The sequence below is a fragment of the Centrocercus urophasianus genome, unplaced genomic scaffold (assembly GCF_019232065.1).
Source record: "Centrocercus urophasianus isolate 14NV4802_14NV808 unplaced genomic scaffold, USGS_Curo_1.0 seq_12, whole genome shotgun sequence".
NCBI lineage: Eukaryota > Metazoa > Chordata > Aves > Galliformes > Phasianidae > Centrocercus > Centrocercus urophasianus.
The window spans coordinates 19,105,797-19,126,646 of NW_024884364.1; the positions used below are offsets into that span (position 1 = coordinate 19,105,797).

At 39.6% G+C, this 20,850-nt stretch overlaps 1 protein-coding gene across 3 annotated transcripts in view; it reads left to right on the top strand.

The window, feature by feature from the left end:
* Positions 1–4,162: 4,162 nt before the first annotated feature.
* GBE1 (1,4-alpha-glucan branching enzyme 1) overlaps positions 4,163–20,850 on the top strand; it is a 150,690-nt gene continuing 134,002 nt past the window's right edge. For 2 of the 3 annotated variants that reach the window (XM_042809505.1, XM_042809503.1), the window contains exon 1: positions 4,164–4,300. In XM_042809505.1, coding sequence (XP_042665439.1) covers positions 4,200–4,300 — 101 coding nt within the window. In that variant the 5' untranslated portion in view covers positions 4,164–4,199. Of the gene's footprint in view, positions 4,301–20,850 lie in introns of all 3 variants that reach the window. The other variant, XM_042809501.1, reaches the window with a different exon arrangement.

The window sequence follows — 20,850 nt, forward strand, 5'->3', positions numbered from 1 at the left end:
CCATTAGCTAGAGCTTTCATGCTGCCAGAGTATGATTTTGGTTCTGTATGCTAAGTGCAAATAGCAGTCCTATCAAGAGCATTTAGTGGAACTTGACAATCTGAACTGGCTTTTTAGTAGTTTAGATTTCAGATTACTTTTGATCTTTAAAGACGTGTTGTTATTTAAAGCTCCTGATACCATAGGAGGGCCAAGGTAAGACCTAAAAAGACAACCTCAATGAATAATACATTTCTTAAAAACAAACTGACAGAAAAAAAGCCAACAAAAACAAAACTCCCAAACCATAAACTAATTAAAGGATACACTAATGGACTCATGGAATGTTTGCTGCAATTTTCAAGGTTATATCCTTTATTCTTCCTAAGTAATTAATTAACAGTTGAATCCTTACAAAAACTGCAAAACTATGTTTTAATTAAAGAACTCTGACATGCTGCTGAGATTCAGCAACTGCACAACATTGCCCATTTTTCCTCCTGCATCTCAGCAGAGCCTTGGAAAGCTCAAAGACAGGGATAAAGAACTTGTTTAATCTCAATTGCCATTGTCTGACCTACATGTAAAGACCATGTAGATTAGTGATAATTAAGAAATGTATTGGATGTTTGCAGTACCCACTTTATACCTATACTGGAAGGAAAACACATCACCCTTAACAACTGCCACGTCTGTCTCTCTGCAGGATCCAGCTAACACCATGTGGTGGTCTCTGGCCAATCTGAGAGCCACAATAGTGGGAAGAATTTGAACCAGTGCTTCAAAGAAAGAATCTTGTTCCTACAGTTTAGCATCTCGGTCTGCTTTTGCAAGTAAAAGCAAAATATGAGAAAATGAAAATTGTTGTAGTGCACCACATGAATAGTCAGTTCTTGAATGTTCTTGAGTACAAAACTTTGATTTCTTTTTGAACTTTGTACAGAAACCATTCTAAGAATTGTAACTAGTTATTGCACAGCACTGCTATGCAACATTTTAAAGTAAACACAACTTAATCATGAACATCCTTTGAAAGACTAATTTAAAGTGGTTTGTTATACTCTGTTCTTGGTGGTAACTGGGTGCCAGACACATGCCTCAGATGCCACTCCTTTTATATTGATTACTGTCCCCCAAAAGTGCAGTTATTACCATCCACCCCTTCTTCCTATCTCTACTGGCAGCTGCTATCTTTGTATGGATGTCAGACAAATATACAAACATTCATCTACTGAGACAACTTTTATTGTTTCGAGTGCCCTTTTTGCCTCTAGGTAGAAGACTAAATGGCAATGTCCTCAGAGCCAAATTTGGCCTTAGTGTTTCAGCCAGATTGTGTTGGAATAGATGATTGCGGTAATATATGCCTTTGTGTCTTTGAGCAGGCAGATAAAATCACACCTCACTTGTAAACCTGAACATGAACAGATAAAAATAGAATGGTTATCCATTTCCTAATTCACAAGGTATTAAATATAGCACTTGGGGCTACTTGAAGAATTTAACTTCCTGACATTCAAGGATGCTTGGATGCGAGTCAGGATACTGTGTTATTTCTTCTTACAATCTTGCAAGCAAAGGTTAAGAAAGGGTCTCTGTCTCCAGGGAGCTAGAAGTCACAGCAATATTTCTACTGTTTACATAGATTGCTAATGCCAATTTATAAATCCCTCTCTTGTGCCTAAGCCAAATAGCTAATAATGGCACTCTGAACCTGTTGAGCTTTCTGATAATTAAGAAAACCAAACAGACTGTGCTCAAAATGAAGCTCCTGTTTCCTATGGTAGTATATTCAAAGACTGCAGGGATTTCCCCCTTCCTTCCTCTTCAGCAGCAGGCAACGTCTCTATTACAGCTGGAAGCCTCAAACAGCAGTACAAGTAAAATGTTAGCTATTGTGAAAAACAAGTTACTGGCTCTTGATTAACAGCTGGATTTGCTCCCCTTTTAGCTTGCCCCACCAGATAACTATGGGAATGGCAGAGACAGTTTGCAAAAGAAAACACAGCGTGCATAGCATGATGTCAGAAATAAGATAAGAGTTATTAAACTTTGGTTTAACACAGACAAGGGAATCACTGCTACATAGACAGTTCTGAAGCATGTAACAGGTTTTCAGTCCTGATGGAGACTGAAGAAATCACTGAGGGAGAAAAAAAAAAAAGAAAAAGAAATCCCATTGTAAACTGGTTATGACACGTAGCTCTGATGTTTAATGCCATTTATTTCACAAAACAAACAGAAACTGCTCAGGCCTTCTGATGGGGCAAATTATGTAACAATTTCACAGAATCCTAGAATCGTTTAAGGGGTCTTTGAAGGTCATCTAGTCTAAATCCCTGTAATGAACAGGGGCACCTACCAAATCAGGTTGCTCAGAGTCCTATCCAGCCTAAACCCTGAATGTCCCCAGGGACAGGGCTGCCATGACCTCTTTGTGCAATCAGTTCCAGTGCCTCTTTTATGAAAAACTTAACTCTTACAGTAAAAACCTTCTTTCTTATATCCAGTCTAAGTCTCCCCTCTTTAATTTGAAATAATTTCCACTTGTCCTACCACAACAGAGCCTGCTAAAGTGTCTGTCCCCTTCTCACAGCCCCACTTTAGATACTGAAAGGCTGCACTCAGGTCTCCCCAGAGGCATCTCTTCTCCAGGCTGAACAGCCCCAGCTCTCACAGCCTGTCCTCACAGAGGAGGTATTCCATTCTCTGGATCATTTCTGTGGCCCTCCTCTGGATACTCTCCAATAGGTCCACGTCTCTCTTGTACTGAGGACTCCACATCTGGTCACACTATTCCAGGTAAGATCTCAGCAATGTAGAGTAGAGGGGCAGGATCACCTCCCTCGACCAGCTGACCACACTTCTTTTGATGTACTTTTGATACAGTTGACTTTCTGGGCTGTGAGGGCCCAATGCTGGCTCATGTCCAGCTTCCCATCCATCAGTCCCCCCAAGTCCTTTTCTGCAGGGCTGCCTTCCATTCCTTCACTGCCATCTTGTACTGATAATGGGGGTTGCCTTGATCCAGGTGCAAGACCTTGAACATGGCTTCACTGAACCTCATGAGGTTGACCTGGATCCAATGTTCAAGGCTGTCTAGGTCCCTCCAGATGGCATCCTGGTCCCTCAGATGTGCTGACCACACCACACAGCTTAGCATTTTCCGCAAACTTGCTGAGGGTGCACTCAATCCTACTGTTGATGCCATGGATAAAGATATTGAACAGCACTTGTCCTAGTTCTTGGATTTTTGTATGCATACTGCTGCAAGGAAGGAAATACAGCGTAGTTAAATGTGTACCATTTGATGAAACAAATAATTTTGAAAACTGTCACTTCAGCTAATTTTTGGAGAAGCTATAAATAATTGCTGCAGTTTGTTATAGGCTGTCACCTGGCAGCAGAATAGGAAGCCACTCTAAATCCAGAGTAAGCCAAGGCAGGGGAGATGAGTTACAAATCAAGGACAGAAATCTTGGAGACAGTCGTGGAAGCAGTGTCAAGTACCCTAGTGCTGGAAAGTTTATAACCTGTGGCTAAACAGTATTCAAAAAGAGGCCTGTAAATACACACTGTCAGTACGTGTATTAACAAAGCAATATTGCTCTACTGCTGGACGTTGGCCTACAGCCACGGTCAGGCTGGCAAAGAGTTGCCTTGGATATCTGGAGGCCTATTCAAAAATGAGACACGCTGATTGATAATCTGTCCTTCGTAATCTATCTGTGCTATTCAGCATTTACAGCTGCCTTAGGATCCACTAAACTCACTCTACTTTGTTCAAGCCTCCTCCGGCCCCTGCAAAGCAACACTCCGCCAAACACACGCAGCGTTTTATGAGAGCTCACGGATGCCGTCAGAGCCGCGCCGCTGCGCTCGGCTGCGAGCTGCCCAGCGCCCCGCCGAGCAACGGAGGAATCTTTCTCAGCACTCGCACCCTGTACCCCTTAGAGAGCCCGGGAGTCGTCACCCGTAGCCGCAGCCTCCCACCCTACCCAAGGCCGCGAGGCAAAAGGCGGGCAGGGAGTGGCAACGGAGGCGGGCGGGTCCCGGGGCTGCCCCCGCCGGTGGGCGGCGCCGGGCGGTGAGAGGCAGTGGGCTCCTCGCCCGCCCCGATCCGAGACCCCCCCCCTTCCCTCCCCCCCCCTCCCCCCCTTCCCCCTCAGTCTAGAGGTATATAGCGGCCGTGCCCGGCGCCACCGAGCCGTGGCGGCAAGATGGCCGTCTCCGGCACGGAAGGCCCGCAGGCGCCTAAGCTACCGGAGCTGCTAGAGCGGGACCCCTACCTGGCCCCATTCGAGCAGGACTTCCAACGCAGGTACAGGCCCCGGCATAGCGGCGGACTAGACCTGCGCGATAAGTTGCGGGCTGGCAGGCGACGGCCGCCCGCCTCCGGGGGCGCAGGATCGGGCGGGGGGCGGCGGATGCACCCCTCCCCGCGGCGGTGGGCTGTCCCTGCGCCGGCGCGGCTCCGCTTCCGGCCCCGGCGAGGACAAGGCGATTTGCACTGCTCTGATGGTGGTGGGGGCCTTGCAGCCGGTGTGGCCTCTCGGGACGGGCAGGGAACGCCGCACGGGTACCCCAAGCGATGGGGGCGGCCGTCCCGTCCCATGTGGTCTCTCTGGGGGCCGCAGCGTGGCTTCTGGCGTCTCGCTCGTTCCCCTTGGGGCTGCCTGAAAGCGGTAGCGCTTCTTCACGCAGCCGGGGCGGGCTCGTTCGCGAGCTCTTGCGCGTCGGAGGAGGGGAAGAAATGTGTTCTACAGTTGTGGACGTAGTTAGTAAGGCCGCTGATGCTAATTAGACGTTCTTGCAGTCCAGTTGTGGTAACTTGTAAATAAACTTAGTCGCTTTCTTTCTGGTGTGTTCCTTCCTTCCAGCTCAGGTGTTAGGCTTGCAGCAGACCGAGCACCGTACTGGTGCAGGTCTCCCTCCAGTGTCCCTATTGCCTTTTCACGTCCTGTTTAGCTGCCACTAAATTCACAGTATCAGCTTTCAAATGGGATTTTGCGTTTTCTCTGCTACACCTCAATGCCTTCCATTTTGTTAGCAGTCCCCTAATAATCAAAAGTATGATACTAATGGCCTGTGTCCTCAAAGTCTGGAAAACTCTGCATATGCGGCAGGGAGGCAGTTTGAGGTTTTATCATTATTTTGGCTTTTTTTTCTTCTTTTTTCTTCTTGCTGTGTTATGAATAGCATATTTGGTTTAGGGCTGCTAGGTATCCTGTGAGCTTCTGGCAGAGTAGTGGCATGGCTAGGTCTTGTAAAATGGAATTAAACTAAGTAAACTGCTACGGTAGCTTATAGCGCATTTTCTCCAACTGTAATCACTTAATGACTGAATAATGGAGTGTTTTGAGCAGTGATTCCTGGCAGATTTCTTACAACATTGCTGTAAGGCACCTGATTATTTTAGTAGGATGCCTGCATGTGGGAAGTGTGACTAGACAAAAGCAAAACTGTTCATTAAAAAGTTTAGAAGCCCAGATGCACCTGCCATCTAAATGGTGCATTGTGGAGAGCAGTGTTTTTGCATGATTGTGCTGAAATAGTGGGTTTGTAGAACTGTTGTATTATTTTTTTAGGTTTCTCTGTCTCACACAGAACTTCAGATGATTCTTTTTGTCTCTTCTCTTAATGTCTTCTGGAACTGAAGCCATTCCTTAACAATGAAGTTACTGTAGAAATCTGTAAGCTCGTAATTTCTTTTTAAAGAGAAACAATTTCTGTGGCAACCTGTGATAAATAAAATGTCTTACTCAAAGCTCAGTCAGTCCAACTCTTCAGGCTATGGGAGAGAATGCCCAGGTGAAGGAGGCAGACCAAAATGTCTGTTGGTGTCTGTGCAATACTTATCCCAGCTCCACAAACTGTGATTTGTAGTGTGTATAATAACTTCAGGTGTGCTTTTTATCAATAGCTCTTGCATCAGGAATGCTGGGGAGGAAGGAGTTTCGTAGCCTAATTGTTGCTTGTGTAAATAACTGGTTCTTTGGAGTGTCCTGGAGCTCCAGTGGTTTAACTCTCTGCTCTCAGATTCTTGTGCTGAAAAAGGTGAACAACTCTGCTCGATTCTGCTGCATCTTAAGATCCTGCTCAGTGTGTAGATTTGTAATCTTTGTTCTAGGCTCAGGAATCCTAATATGTTCAACTGGTTGTTAGAAGGCGACGTGTGTCTGTGCCATGTTTTCTGTGACTTTCCCTTGTGAAATGGGAATTAGAACTGAGAGCAGTCCTCAAGTTGCATATTGTATGGATTAATACTACGGTTAATACAGTTACATAATGGTACTGCGCTCATGTAACTAATCCTTCATGTGCAAGTGTGAAGAAAAATAAAACCTGGCAAGCTGTCTAGAGGCAGAAGTGTATTTACCTTTGGAGCTTCAAGTGTGTGTACAGAATGAAGTTGCACATAGCCTTGAATCCTAGTTATGGTACATTTTTATGCCTCTGAAAGGATAGCAGTTATTTTAAGTGGTTGCTTAAATTTGGATCCTGCAATTGCAGGGCATATTATTGAGGAAACGAGTGGATTAGATATATCCCAAATGAAGTCGGAAAGGTGGTGATGAGGCACCTAGGAGTATGTACTGCTAAGCAGTACTGTTAGATGATCGACTGTTAATTGCTTGCCTTGTGATTGTAGCTAGGGAGAAAGGGCCAATTCTTAGTGTGTGTTGCAGAAATAGCAATCTTTTCAACATAGGAAAATTGTGCAGACGTAATTAAACTCAACTCCTAGATGCTGAAGTTCACTGTTCCTTGTGAACCAACTGACTGGCCTTCCTGCCTGTGCTGCTGATTCTGCCTCGCCTCCTCCTCAGTGGTGTTATTTTCCTCTTGAACGGTTTAAACAACAATAAGACAGATAGCTTTCCAGCTCACAGGCTTGAGTTGTTGGTGGCAAAGGGGGCAAAACAGATGTGCTTGGCATCTTGCAGAAAGTGGAAATACCTAAAGCTTTTCTTGCTTAGGTTAGGAAAGCAAGAAAGGAAACAGACTTGGTGAAATACAGTGTGTGAGTACTTACTGTGTAGTAGTCTAAATTTCTTTATAAAGTGTACAATAATGTTAAATTCAATATTAAAAAAAAAGATATGAAATCTTGTGGCTTACAGCTGTGTGTAACTGAGGAAAAATAAAAGCTAGAGTTTTTGACAAAATTAAAGATTTAAAAAAAAAAAAAAAAAAAAAAAAACACAACCATTTTTTTTTTAAAACGTGGGGGTGATTTTTTTTTTTTTTTACTGTGTTTTGTGCATGAACACAAAAATAGTCCTTCCTTTGCCTTGCTTACTAACAGTAGAAGAGAGGGGGAAGAAAAGATTTGAGCTCTATTCCTGGCTGTGACATCAGCAAGCTGTTGACTCACCCTTTGGGCTTGAGTCTGCCTGCTATTTATCCGTAGTGTCATCTTAGCCTGGATTATTGCTAGTGGAAAATTTCATAACTTTTTAAAAGACACACAGTTAACTTTATAATGATGGGCTTTTTCTCCTACTCAAAACGGGGCTATTTCTGGTGATGGATCATGTTATGCTGTGCTTTTGAAGATGCATTTTCGCAACCTCTTTAAGCAGCTTGTCCCAGTGCTTGGCTACCCTGACTAAATATTTTTTTGTCTTAACTTTGTAATTTCCCTTGCTGCAGTTTTGTCCTCTGTCTCAATTCTCTTTCTGTGTGCTGTGGGAGTGAGCTTCGCCCATTCTTTTCTCTTGACATTTCTCTTTCTACCTGTCCCTTTGGTAGCTGGGGACTGTAAGTTAACATCTGCCATCCACACCTCCCTAAGGTTAGCTTTTTCTTCTTTGGTCAGAAGAAACCACCTCCCATGATTCAGAAATAGTTGCCTAACATGACTTGTACCTGTGTAATTGAAATGATCGTAGATGATATTCATTTTTCACATCTATTTAGACATGAATCATAGAATCATTAACGTTAGACTAGAATCGCCTCGTCTAGTCCAACTGCCGACCCATCACCACCAAGTCCCCTAACGATATCTTTCAGTGCCACATTTACCCTTTTCTTGAACAACTCCAGAGACTATGACTCCATCACCTCCCTGAGCAGCTTGTTCCAATGCCCTCACCATTCTTCCTGAGAAGACATTTTTCCCAATATCCAGCTGTGAATTAGTCATTTAGTCATTGCTAAAAGGGACGTCTTCTGCTTATGTAATGTGTTCTGCCTCTGAATTCTTTCAAGCTAGTAGTTGGATGAAATGAGGCCAGTGGTACAGCTAGGATAAGATCTATTTTGTACACAATTTTGCGTACAGCCATTTAGGTGTACTTGCTGCAGGCACTCTTGATATCATTGTTCTTTTGTTTATGCGGAAGATACATTGTGTTTGAGGGGGCTTTAAGTCCTGATAAGCAGGCATTGTCAAAGCTATCTACTAGGGTATTGCTTAAAGTTGTTGGCACTGAAGTCTAAGCAAGCCTTGATGTTATGATCTGTATGCTGATGCTGCTGAATTCTTCTTTCAAGCTATGTTCTGCCACATTAGTAGTCGGTGGTCTCTGAACTAGTGTTCTGCATTGTTTCTCAGGTGACCTCATCAAAATTTTTATTGCCAAGTACTGTTTGCTCTTATATTCAGAGCTCTTTATAGATAGCAAGATACACTCAAGTAGAACTATTTCTTGCTTAATTGCTGCTGTAAGTAGCTCCAAATAAAAAGTGTCTAAAATGAACTAAGCTACATCTTACTGTGTAGGGCTTCAACACAGCCTTAGACACTTGTATGAGTGGGCTTTCAGTGAACACAATTGGTCTTTACAAAAAGTTGTTATGCAAATGTTACCTGCTTCATTTTGCTTGACTTCTAGGCTTTGCTTCTTTTTACTTTGAGGTGAGAAAGGTGGTGGTGGTGGTGGGGGGGGGGGGTTTAAGTCCATCAGAACCGTGAGTTAACACCATTTAGTAACATTACAAGTAGACCCCCTTCATTGGAGACTGGATGCTTAAACTGTTCCAGTTTGCCCTAGTATGTGGGTCAGAAATTTCTACTTGACTGTCATATCCCAAATCTTGATAGATGGGCGTGCATCTGTGAAACATGGAAATGTTATGAAACGCTTTTGTTTTACAGTCTGAGAGCTTCTATAAGAACTAAGTGTTTCTGTGAAGGGAAGCTACCTAAAATGTGATTATAGGTCCTTGCAAGTCATCAGCATGGAAAATGGGCTACTGTGGTTAAATGGATGTATTATGGGAAGAATTGTGCTTCTGATATATCTTCCTTTTGTTTTTTTTTTTTTTGTCATGCATAATCATTTCATTGCCAGTGGTGTTTCAGGGTAGGGCACATAGAAATCTGTAATTCTTTATTTCTGCAAATACCTGAAATTGGCCCTGAGTTTTGTGGGCATGTTTTCTTACAAAAGAAAGGAATCATTTCACTTGTATTTAGTGAGCCCTTCAGCTTTGACCTAAAGTCATTTGGTTTAACAGCTGAAACAAGAATATACTTTAAAAAAAATAAAAAAAAAATTAATAGAAAAAACTCCAAGTGATACCACTGCTCTATTGTTTGACCATCTGTGATATGTTTTCCCACAAGTATTTTGTTAACTCCCAAGTGTTATTTAGTCTAAAGACTTTGTATAATTTAGTGTGTATTTTTAGTCTTTTTACCTCTTAGTACATAATTGGCTCAATTAAAACCATTAATGCCTGTGGTGTAATTGCATTTTATGGAATTACAAACTGGAATCAGAAAGTGCTGCCCATTAGAATTTTTTGTTGTTACAGCGTGCATGGCTTAATATATTTTACCAGGCCCTGTAACTGTTTTGGTATCTATTAACTATAGAGTCCTCATTGAAAAATTGTTTTTGAATAGTTCAATTTATGCAGTAAGTGAGTAAAAATGTACTTCTGCATAGATTTAGTCGTTATCTTCACTAAAGCTTCAGAAAGGGTATTGGTTTGTTCAGCCAGGTGAAACACCTGCCATAGTGCTTGGCAAGGGTTATGAGAGGAGGGAATTGTCCCACTTCTTTTAAAGCGTTGCTGAGTTTTTGGTCAAGAAGACTGGATCTACTAGTACTTAAGCTTCAGTAGCTGGATCAATTAAGAAGGTATCTGTCAACAGGCTCATAGGTCTCTGGTGGTGTTCCTTGATCCCTTCATTCTCTTATCTATTACTATGAGGTTATGGGTGCTTTATTATGGTTTTGCCAATTTTATTCTAATTCCAGAGACTTACAGTAGTGAGTACTCCAAGTTTTGAAAATGAAGAAATATAAAATTAGGCTTGATAGCACTGAATGAGAAGGCATCCATTGGAGTCTATTTGAAGTTAGGGAATGATAGCTGAAAGAGTGATTCAGATAGCATCCTAGTCATGGATAACAAGTGGAAGTGAAGTGTGAATCTGGATAAGTTTTGTCAGAATTTACTCAGTGACTTCTTGCCTTCTCTGTAGGGATTGATGCTAACTCTGGAGAGGGGAGGGGGAAGAAAAGGTTAGCCACCTGTGTTTCCTCACAGTCTGAAGAGATAGTTTAGTAAACTTAAACCAGAAGCAGGGGCCCTAAGATTAATGAATATTTTTAAAGAGTTGGGATGAGCATAACGTGGGTGAGAGCCACAAACCTAGGTCTTAATATTATTGACTAAAACTAGAAATTGAGAGATTCCTGAAGGAAATACTATGCTAAATTGATGTTAGGAAATTGTTGATGCCATTATGTTTAGAGCTAGAGTTGACACACTGGCACCTACTGACTGCAAAACCAAGTGTATGGTTGGACAATACAATGCCTTGTTGCCATAGTTGGCATCAAAAGATTCAGGCTGCCTGTTGGTTTAATAGCTGCTAGGTTTAGGAAAAGGCAGGAGGGAGAATTACATACAGATACTAAATTTTGTTAGCAGGACAGTTGCGTCTATATTTTAATTATAACTAAGTACTCTTTGGAAAAACTGATTGGAGGCCCCCTCAATTCCGCTGCTTAGCATTATCCAAAAAAGTTGGATGGATTCTGAGAATTTGGCCAGAATTCTGAAACTATAGAGCATGTGATCAGGAGTCTGATTACTGTCTCATTGTAATAGTGAGAAATAGCTTTGTCATGTAAAATACTTCACATTCAAGTGTTTATGCATGCTTTTCTACTACTCCTAAACTGTAAATAAAGTGTTCTTATTCTGAAGGACCTTCTTAAATTGACAGCCTATCTCACTAAGATGCATTTTCTTTCCATTCAGTATTTATGTATACATACTTTCCTATCTTCTCTGCCTCCCTGTTACCTTCTACTTAATCCCACTATGCCTTCCAATCTTGGCTGCTCCTTTATCTCCTGTCTTTCCATGAAGAAGGCTCTTTTCCACTTGTATGGTGTCAGAGATCTAAAACCTGTCTCACTTCTGCTTCAGTTTACTTTGTACTTCTGAAGCTTTGCTTAATACAGTTATTCATTAGCTTAAAAAGAAAATAATGTCTTAAGACAATATGTCAAGTGAAATAGCGTAAGATTTTTGTATTTAAAATGTTTAAAACATGAGCTTTCAGTTTTCCTTGGCAAAAAATTTTCTGGAAAAAAAAAAAGTTTGTAGCTAAAGAACAGCTTGCCTCTTCCCCAACTATCTGACAATTTATTTGACATTTTTATAGCATTTCATGTTAATGAGTAGAAGGCCAGTTGTTAGTGATGATTCCTGGTCGTGCTGCAAAGCATAGGACTCTCAAGCTGCCTAGAACAACAAAGTCTGCTTTGCTCATATTGCTGTCAGAAGCACCTTACTGATGAATGTTATCTTCACGTTATTTACAATTAAAATCTAGTATAGATCTGTTTTCTCAGAATAGATGCCTGAAGACCTGTCTCATTAGACAAGTCAACTAGTTTGTTTGAAATATATATTCATTTATGTGAACATCTTGAGACTATTAATCTAGGTATTTCTAATTCTGAATTTATTTTAATCTATCATCTTGTATAGTTAAAACAACAAACAGGAAAAAAACCCACAAAACAAAACAAAACAAAACAAAACAAAAAAAAAAAACAAAACAAAACAAAAAAACACAAAAACAAAAGGAAACATGAACCTTACTGACAGTTTCCTCAGTAAGCAGCTGTGGGTGGCTCTCATGCTGTTCGATGCTCTCCTTCTTTCCTTGGGCCTGCAGGCACGGTGTCCTGGCTTCAACATGTCTTTACACTCTTGGTGTGCTGTGTTGCTGCTTTTTGTGCTAGCATGTCTGCCATTGTGCTTAGCATTAGAGAGAATAACTTAGTGGGGTTATGAGGTCCCAGTAAAGGTGGATCTACTTTCCCAGGAGTTTCTCTGCTTGAGAGGTATGCCAATGAATGAACCAAAGAAAATGTTGCCCAGATCTGCAGAAGGAATTGGGTGATGCTTAGTCCTGCAAAATGAACTTCTGAGTACTCAGCTGTTAGAACGCAAAGTATGAGTTTCCACCCTTGTTACGTGAGCTAGTCTTAGGTTACTTTTCTTGAGAAGATGATAGAGAAAGCTCTTTATATTGAAATGACTAGTGTAAAGTAACACTTCAGTACTGATCACGCCACTACAAGCAGTTAGTGTGGAGGCTATTTTGACAAAGCAGTGCTCTTTCCAAGCAAGTCCATCTGTGCCAGCTGTTTGTTGGCCCAGACATCTGTTTTGAGGGCACTTTTTTATAATCTGTCACTGATGCCACAAGGTTTTTGGTTGTATGAACATTTGGTTAGATACTTTGGAGAAAAGCAGGAAGTTGGGAGAATTGTCTGAAAGGCTCCTATTAAAATCATATATGTAGTATATTTTATGTGGCAAACATGCCGTACTACCAGAACTGCTCAGGAATTGCCCATCTAGAATGAATTTATTACATAAGCATAGAAGTCTAGTGGCACATTCCAGAAGCGTTAGGGGTTATCCTGACTGTATTGTAACAGAAAACACTATAGAGTTTTCATGAATTCTGTTGTATGCAATAGTGGGTATCCTGAATACTTCAGGCTAACATGCCTGTAGATCTTTAGGCAAGTAGCTCTTGCTGTTAACATCATTTAATATCTACTGTGGTCAATATCTCTTGTATTAATACTCCTGGATTAATAAGTCATCATGACTTTCAAGTTTAGTAAATGGATTTTGTTGTAATAAAATATTTCAGTTTAAGTGTAAGTGGTGTAGCTGGTATGCGTCTGATACTAGCAATGGCACTGGCTCTTTGAACACATATATGAGGTTTTAAATGATGTGTAAACTGTTGGCAGGGGGCTTTCATTTTTCTTTCTCTCAAAAGGAATCACATGTTTTCTATGAATTTTTCTGACTGAAAGGGTAAGTGAATTTAGAGAAGTGAGGCTTTAAAAATGGTCAATGCAGCAATAATTTCATTTTTTTTTTCATTTTGCAGGTAATATGGTGTCTGTTCCATCTTCTCCCTTTGCAGTCTTCAGGAGACAAAACAGTTTTATCTGCTTGCCCTGATTTCATTGCTTTTGTTTCCTTCTTTGGTTAGCTTGTCACTACTTTTTTGCTACTGGCAGTTATTTACCTCAGCATCAGGTACTGTTTGGATGCTAATTTCAGCATATAGAACCAGTAGAAAAATAATCTTTTCATTGACAAACCTTAGAGGTATGAGAGGGAGACGGGCTAAAGCATAGCATTTAGGCTAGCTACCTTGGATTGTATTCATACTGTAAGCAGTTTTTTTCTTGTTCTATCCCTTTAAAAAAAAATAAAAATAAAGTTATACTTTCTGTCAGGAAGTGAGAGGAAAATCTAAGTACTAGAGGATTATCTTATTTTTAAAGTGATTAGGGGGAGCTGTGTGGAGATGTCACTTTATCTGCAATTAACTGTTTCTTAGCTGGTGAAAAATCAAATTAGTTATGTTTTAGTTAACTAACTTAAGGCTGTCTTAGCCTTCAATGACAAAGCTTTCAATTTGAGAGTGAAAGCAAGCTTTGCCTGTTTGCTGTGCACCTTTCTTTATAGCTTTTGATAGAAACTTGAAGTGGTTTTTATTAATTGTACACATGCACTTAATTAAGTACATATGCTATCCTTTTTTGAAGGAGTTTCTAGCTAGCATGACCATGCGTCCAGCCTCCATTGGGCTCGTTGGTGAGTTTAACTATGGCTTGTGGAGTTTGTAGTCTTAATGACCTATTTGTAAGTTTTCAAGTAAGAATGAGTTCATTAATGCTGGATTATCATAAAGATCTGAAAGATTTTTTTTCCTCCAAAATGTTGCTGCTTTATTTTAATCATATTTACACCAATTGGGCAATATTTAACAAAGAATCAGGCTTGTAACAGTCCTTTTTACATAGCAGTAGACAGACTTTTAATAGCAAGACTCTTGCAGTGTAATTTGAATGTGATTATAATGATTAGCTCTTTTAGACAGAAAATTATAAATTATTCTTGTTAGAATGTAGATTTATTTGCCAAACTTCTTCAGATTTTCCTCATATCATCTAAATATTTCTGGACAGAATTTTTTTTTCCAGTTGCTAGTTGCTCTAGTTGCTACTTGTCATCCTGAAATAAAATTATATTGAATTATAGTATCAGTGTAAAATAGTGTAATATATGAAAAAATAGGTAACTTAAAAAAAAAAAAAAAAAGTTAAGGTAGAATATGGATGAAGAACTTTTAAGAAGGACAAGACTTGGTGAGGCTAGACTTGTTAATTACCAGATGTAATCTAAGAAGTAGTGATTATATAGAGTAATAATACCAAGAATGGATGCTATTGGCAAAACTTATCTGTCGTATGTAAATTCCACTAGTCTATCTGCATAATGTGACACAAAGTAAATGCTGCTTATGGTGCAAGCTGTCTTTTCTGGTTTATGGAATAATTGCCCTATTTCAGCAGCAGAATCTTAACCTTTGCAGGAGGAAAAAAAAAAAAAAATCAGGTAATTTAAGTTCCTTGATACTCATGGAGTTCTTAATGGCTGCAGAAGGCTCCATCTTGAAATCTAAATGTTCAAAAAATACTGTCTCCACCTCCTCTCACTTGTGAAGAAAGCCATCTCCACTTCTCAGGAACTGGTAGCAGGAAGAAAATGTCTTTCATAGCACTGTGTTTACCTATTCGTTGACTCCTTTAGCCGGCAGAAAGTACTGGAAACTATGAAGCTAGATTCCAAAACTGTTTGGAAGTCAAAAGTCAGTCCAAAGTCAGTTTGCGTATGATGTGTTTCAGCTTTAACTTGAGTTTTTTAGAAATAAAGCAAAAAATAGTTTACTAATAGATTAGATACTAGAATAGACCTAGTGATCATTATTGCTGTAAAATTTAGCAAATTTGGAAAGCAGTTACTTTGTTACAGCCAGTAAACCATGAGTGTTGGTACTATACAATAGGAATGAGCAGACTGAAGTTTGCTTGGTATCTTCTGATCTCTTTTGGACCATGAAGCTATGGCCTAAGTACTATAACAGGTGATAGTTTTGAGTATGCCTGTCAGCCATTGTTTTTGGCTTAGCTGTTTTGGTGGTTTTTTTTTTTTTTTTTTCTCCCAGAAATTCCTCTGAACAGCTTGTTTGTCCTTAATAGCAGGAATCAGTGTAGTTTGCTGCAGTCCAGTACTTGTCAGTTAATATAATTCCATTATAACAATATTTTCTCAAAAATGCTTAGTTCTGTGCTATTGATAATCACTACATTAATTGGCAGGGCAACCAAAAAAAAGCAGGTACTGAAGTAGGTCTCTTAATGACAGACATTGCTAGCATGGCATAAAATATCAGAGAAATGGTTACGCTGTCTGTATAGTTTACAGGTGCAAGAGCATGCTTTTCATAGTCCAAGCTGTTGCTGATATCCTCCCCAAACTAGAAGGAACTTGGGATGACAGATTCCTTGGTCTTACTGTTTCTTTGCTAAGGCCTTTGGCAGCAAAAAGGATATTGCTCACTAGCAACTGCATTTGCTGTTGTATCAATAAGCACTTATGCTGGCTGGGTAAGTAGTTGTAAGGCTGCAACTCGACTTCTTTGCAGTTTTTATTTAGTGTTTAATAAGGTTAGTCTATACAAGCTGTTTACACCTTGATGCTTTTACTGAAAGCTGATGCTTGTTTTCTTTTGGCACAGTGAAATGTACTGCCAATTGGATAAGATCATGAGCTCCAAACCCTAGCTTTGTTTTTTTATTGTAGAACTGTAGAATGGCTTGAATTGGAAGGGACATTAAAGACCATCCAGTTTCAACTCCTTCCCTTGGGCAGAGCTGCCACCCACCAGCTCAGGCTGCCAGGGTCCCATTCAATTTGGCCTTGAATGCCTCCAGCTAAGGATGGGGTGTCCTTAACTTCTCTGGGCAGCTGTGCCAGTGCCTCATCACTCTTCAGTGAAGAACTTCTTCCTTACAGCTAATCTAAGTCTACTTCTGTTAGTTTACAGCCAATACCCCTTGTTCTATTGCTGCACTTCCTAATAAAGAGTTCCTGACAGCAGGTTATGCAAAACTCATAATTATCCAAAGAAAAAGTAGGGATAAGATCTTGTTTTTGAAAGACCACCAATTCTTGTGGGGGACAAAAAAATGTAAGGACAGAAAAGTAGGAATTAACAGTAATGTGTGACTGGTTTTGTAAATGTTTTTCATACAAAGCTCTTTTTTAAGGTGTCCAACTCTGAGACTTGATGAACTGCTTTATGTCAGAGTATATAGGAGGGAAGTCAATATTCTTTATCAAGATGATGTACTAATTGCAGTTTGCTTTCCACTATGGAAGCAAAGAAGTACTGAAGAAACCTCAACATTCAATGGAATATGAGCTTTCATCTGATAATAAAAAATCTAATGCTCTAAGGTATAAATAGGCATCTAAAAAACATTGTGGAGATAAGGTGCTACTGTTGTACATGTGCTTTGACAATGAATATGTGGTTTGTTAGGTGAGAAGATTAGGCTTACGTTTTTTTTTTTTTTTTCCTATTATTTCTCCTGATTCTTTTTCATCAGATGAGCCACTTGTAAACTATGGAAGGAGCTGTAAGGAAATTGAAATGAGGGGGGATTTTGTGGTCTTTGGAAATGAATTTAAGGAAGATCTGTTTGTTGTATGAAATATAGTTGAAAGGGGGCACACAGCCTCTTGTTCAAAAGTATTTGGCTTTGGTGGAAAAATAAAATGAAGCCTTGAGGGTTTAAATAGCTCTTAGTGGGGGGGGGGGGGGGGGGAAGGTATAACTTAACTGCTTATGATTGCCAAACTATATAAGGCACTGCTTTTTTTTATTTTTTGTCATTCTGTTCCGCTGACTGAATTTAAGTATCCTGTTGATACAACCAATGTGTTCTGCTTTGGTTCTGATTTGAGATGTTGTGTATTAGACATACAAGCACAAGGTTTTAACTAAGTGTTTTTGTTTTTTTTTTTTTTAACTCTATTCTTTAGATTTCAAGATCATGAAAATTGAATTTAGGGACTTAAAGATTGGTCTTGTTTTTTCACTAAATGCCTATGTGATCTTATTTGAATGATGGAGGTATTTATTAAACAATCTTTAAGTCATCTCCTGGAAAGCCAAGCAGGCCTATTGCCTTGTAGGTTATATATGACTCTGAAGCCTAGATAGCTGATGGCTTGTTTAGGATAAAGTATATGATGGTGTGTACATTACTGTAAGATTCTCATATTTTTCATGCTCTACCTTTTATAATACAGCCAAAGCCAATTTTGATGAAAAACAGTGAGATCTTATGCATGTACACACTATTGCAACATAAATTTTAATTTCCATATTGCCAAATGACATTCTGCGACTTAAATTGTCTTAAGGAATCAAAGAGTGTGTGAGGTTTGAGTCAGAATGAACTTGGGGAAAGGAAGGGGAACACAGAGTGAAGGTTTGCAGATCCCCTCTTAGAGACTGAGACAAAAGGCAGGATGCTTGTGTCTCTTTTGGAAAGATCCAGATTTTGCTGCAGCACTCTTTTCCAGCTATGAAGAGTGTAGCTTGTGGGTTGTTTATAGGTGGGTAGGATTTTATTTTAAATAACAGGGTGGTCGTAAGATGACTGGAACAAACAGGCTGTAATTGCAACATGTGGTGTTATTTTTCGTGGTGCTTACTGCAGTGACATGGTAATTGCAGATCACACAAAACTATCAATGACATTTGTAATGGAGTGTTGCATCGCCTGGCTCGTTCCTTTGTGCTCTGCTGGGATAGCTGATGAGAGCTGGTCAAATGCAGGGAACTTAAGAAACTACTTAATTATATCATGTATATATGTGAATAAGATAACTTCAAACCTTTGGTTAGAGTAATTCTATATTTCAGTGTGACTTCAGTTGTTCTTACTGTTCTGATTGCCTGACTAGATATTGCTAAGAAGTTCTTATTGGTAGATGGGATCTCTTAATGTCTTTTTGATACATTGTTGAAAATACCAGTTACCATCACATTTTAAAACAATAGTTTCAGTGTTATTTGATGCAGTGTGTATTGAATATCATTATGTCAATAGCCTACTGAATACCATTTGCTAGAAGAAGAGCTTCTACTTTAAACAAACAAAAAATAATGATAAATCTTTAACAATGGAAAAGCTCAATGATTATTGCAGAATAGTAATTTTTTTTAGTTAATTGAAAGTATTATGGAAAGGCTAAATATGCAAACTTTTTGTGTTTTCAGGTCTTGACAGATATTCTGCACTACATCTATTTGCTGTGTTCATTTGTTATTTCATTCATATTTTCTTCTGCTACCATAACTATTTTTCATCTTGCTTACAAGCGTTAGTTGGTTGTATACTTGTACTGGAAGTAATCTGCAGTATGTACTTGAGGTATGCAAGCCAGTGCTTTATATTTGGGGAGTTCAAGGCTCCTAGGCTCCTAATAATAATTTTCATTTTTCATTTTTGTAACTCCTAGTGTTTTGCTATTGTGAAAATTTGTTAATTGTAACACACAGTGTAAAACCTGTGGACAAGGCAGTTGAGGATATGGTCAGTGTGTATGGAGGTGATACAATGGGGTCTTACTTTGTAATGAAGATTGCAAGCATAAGCTTAAATTGAAAGCAATTATATATTGCTTAATATTAATTAATATGCCAGCACTTGATCTTCCAAGTTTTTAATGGAATTAGATAAATTTGGCTGTTCAGCTGTGCCCAAGGTATGATTTCATGGGTTTGATGAGGACAGTGTGTGGTGTGATTTTTGTGGGGGATGGGATGATTGCTTTTGTGTGCTCTTTTGTTGATTACTTTCTAAATTCCTTTCTGAACTGTATAAGCTCAGAATTTTCTGGAATCTTTGTCAGCAGACTTCGATGATCAAGCAAGCTAAATTTGCTTCCAGTGTTGTTTCCACTGCTGAGAAAATAGAAATGGAAAATAATAATTGCATTACATAAACTGGCATAGTTTCTGTTGATTTCAGTGTCCCTCATCTGCAAATAACTAAGAAAAGCTGTTTAAGAACTAGCTGAGGATGCCTGATGCTGAAGAGAGCTAGCTGCTGAGGAAAGGGGGCAGTATATAGTTTTAAATTGTAGATTTTGTCTTCTGTTCATTTTAGTAAAAAGCTGCCATACTTCAGGTTCACCTTTGCTCAAATTAACAGGCTTTTACCTCTGCCAAGATATTTATTTCGAAACTGTTTACCTGTTTTGCTTGATAGCTTAATATGTAAATAATGAGTTAATTAAAGAACAGCTTTTCTCTTCACGCTACCTTAAACTTTTAACAGAATGGATTTCATTAATGTTTGTGGCTTTAGACTGTGACTGTGTGCAAGCTATTTGAGGTGTTAGATCCATAGAATTGCATCATGGACAGTTGCACTTGTTTTTAGAACTACGTGCAGAAATGTGGGCCCCACTGCTTGGGGATTTCAAAGCTTGGTTTTGTTCCAAACTGAAATGAAGAAGGGGAGGGAAAAGACCTTGTTAAAGGACAGCTGTGGGCAAAAACCAGATCTTGGCTTTGGGCCCCCCGGGCTTGGTGCTTGCCCTAGAGCTGGAGGCCTTTAGAGGGTCTTAGTAAAGATGTGTGGTTTTGTCTGCCTTATTTCCCAGTATGTAAAATTGCTTGGGCTCTGGGTAAAAGCTGTCAGAGAATTTCAGATCCTCTCTGTGAAAGAATATGCTTCAGTAACGTGCTTTGTGTACTGAGCCTGAGTTGTGTGCTGTCCCTGAGCATTCAGCTTTTTGATTTTATAGGTAGAGAAAAACAAAATGCATTGTTCTCAAGATCAGAGCTCTCTTTGCAGTAATCTTTGTGTGAGGGCACAAGCAAACTGGGAGGGCTGTTTGTGATGTGTGTTTCACTGCAAGCATATGCTGGCATAAGAGGCCATCTGAAAAAGATAGCAATGTGGTGGAACACTACTTAGGCAAAGACCTCTTCCCCCAGGAGGGGTGGCTTGCAATATAATATGTGGAAGTTGGAATCCTTATTAGCTATGTTTTGATTAGAGTCACTCAATTTCTAAGCGAAATCCAGTTCTAGCAACTCCTAAATGGTGTAAAAGTGGAATTAATTATCAATTTGAGCTCTATTTTTTTTAGTGTCCGTATCAATTTTTGTTCATGCTGTTTGTTGCAGATCCTATTGTGCTTGCAAAATTTTGTTTCTTATCATGGATTTTTCTCAGTAAGCAATCTGAAAGTTTACCCTTAATTAGGAATAATTGGTATTCTTAAGAGGTTTCTCTCAGTCATCTGGCAGGTTGGAAATTACTTTTTTTTTTTTTTTTTTTTTAATTGAATTCAGCAATATACATGGTTAACACAAGAAAAGGGGAAAAAAAAAAGTTCAGTTTGGACCTGAGATTTGCTTACTGTATTTACACAGTGCAGCACTTCCAGTTCACGTGCTGGTAACCTTGAATGAACTTCTCA